The sequence below is a fragment of the Vollenhovia emeryi genome, unplaced genomic scaffold (genome assembly GCF_000949405.1).
Source record: "Vollenhovia emeryi isolate VEMERY1.0 unplaced genomic scaffold, V.emery_V1.0 DF947685.1, whole genome shotgun sequence".
In the NCBI taxonomy this organism is placed as follows: Eukaryota; Metazoa; Arthropoda; class Insecta; order Hymenoptera; family Formicidae; genus Vollenhovia; species Vollenhovia emeryi.
Genome location: NW_011958681.1, coordinates 1 through 1622, shown reverse-complemented (window position 1 = coordinate 1622; position 1622 = coordinate 1). Strand labels below are relative to the sequence as shown.

At 43.2% G+C, this 1622-nt stretch overlaps 1 protein-coding gene across 1 annotated transcript; it reads right to left on the bottom strand.

The window, feature by feature from the left end:
* Positions 1–272: 272 nt before the first annotated feature.
* On the bottom strand, positions 273–795 carry LOC105557801. The gene is made up of 3 exons (XM_012005162.1): positions 684–795; positions 433–610; positions 273–349 (listed from the first exon to the last, which is right to left on the bottom strand). Exons 1-3 carry the CDS (start codon positions 744–746, stop codon positions 273–275), a joined length of 318 nt encoding a protein of 105 aa, XP_011860552.1. The 5' UTR covers positions 747–795.
* Between the last annotated feature and the right edge of the window lie 827 nt (positions 796–1622).

Genomic DNA, 1622 nt, shown 5'->3' with positions numbered 1-1622 from the left:
TAATACAAACATTTTTTATATGCTATGTGGACGCTTATGGAAGATTTTTATTTACAACAGTATTTAACATTCTAGAATTATTTCTGAAGTAAGTTTTATACATAAAATATTTATATAAAATATTTACAGTAATACAACTATATGTCCTGAAAAGATCCCACCCAGTGAGAAATGATTCGTGGATCGACGTCGAAACGACGTCGAATCGACATCGACACCGTCGAATTGACGTCGATTCGACATCATTTCGACGTCGATCGACGAATCATTTCTCACTGGGCAGGACATCCCGGGACATATTCAGGATGATCCTGAGGACGTCCTGTGCTATCTGGGTTGGTAATAATTACTGTGAATAAAGTGTAAAATCATCTTTTGTGTACAGCAAATAGTTTCTGATACGATGGAACAACAAGAGTATATAATAATTACCGTCAGATATATGTTCCGATAACTTTCCTATAAGATATTTGTCAAAATGAATTTCTTGTACGTCACCGGTAAAGGGACAAACTTGTATTTGTAGCAGTAGGCCATTGCTAAGCATTAATTGTGCAACCGAGTCGTCGTACCATTGACAATAAGTTACAGAATTATCTCTGAGCTGTTCCTAGACGCAGTAACAATAATACGTGTATATATCTATTGAATGAGGAAGAGTTATGAGGTATAGTGATTTATACCTCCAAGTATTTAATGGAATGTTTCAATTTGTTTCCCTTTTTGTTTTCCGGGACGTAAGTCATGCCACGCTCTTGGCAGTAAGATCTTTTACCTTCTTCTTGAAACTTAACTGCTTACCGTAGCTTAAATGAACTCGTAATGTCGTAACTGGTATGAGGTTAAAAACAACCGGCTTGTGAAGACTTCACTTTTTAAGTGCATGCGTGTGTGTGTGCGTGTGTTCAGTACGCCGGAGGCCCCTACTGTCCGATGGAGCGTATTAAGCGGAAGCGTAACCAGCGGATCGCCAATCCACGGATCCGTTTCAACGGAATCTTGAAAGGGCTCTATCAGAAAGATTCCGTGATTGGCGATCCGCTGGTACGCTTCCGCGTAATCCGCTCCATGGGACAGTAGGGGCCAAACTCCGGCGTACGAAAAACAGCGGATTGTCTGTGATTGGTCGTAGAGTTCGATACGCCTGATACGCGCGTATCGCGATACGCGCCATGGGACGGCACCCTTAATATATTTCAGTGGCTCAGGCCTAAAGTAGAGTCCCTGTAGTAAGAGTCTGGCAAGGGTTGACGCAAAATGGCGTCTGGTCTGTTCGTTATCGCTGCATTACTGCACTAGTGCAGTTAGTTAATTGCACTAGTGCAGTAATGCAGCGATAACGAACAGACCAAAGGTAACCAAATAATAATAATAATAATCCCGCGTTTAGAGTACAGATTCGAGACACCTTATTGGTTCCGCCATTTTGCGTCAAACCAATCAAACGGAGAATATTTCTTGCCAGACTCTTACTACAGGGACTTTACTGTGTATAAGACCGTGCTTCCGCCTATCGTCGGTGCGAGGGAGACTCGATCACGAAACGCGACCCACTGGAGAGAGGCAACCCGCGGTTTCTGTGACTCAAGATGGACGCGCGCGCGCGTCGACATGTCGCCGAC

Bases quoted from the DNA above. Each gene is read 5' to 3' on its own strand.
- LOC105557801 (XM_012005162.1), bottom strand. From the start codon at position 746: ATGACTTACGTCCCGGAAAACAAAAAGGGAAACAAATTGAAACATTCC. The intron at 611-683 runs GTATAAATCACT...TACTGCGTCTAG, and splicing joins ATTCCATTAAATACTTGGAG to GAACAGCTCAGAGATAATTC. The intron at 350-432 runs GTAATTATTATA...CTTTATTCACAG, and splicing joins ATCGGAACATATATCTGACG to TAATTATTACCAACCCAGAT.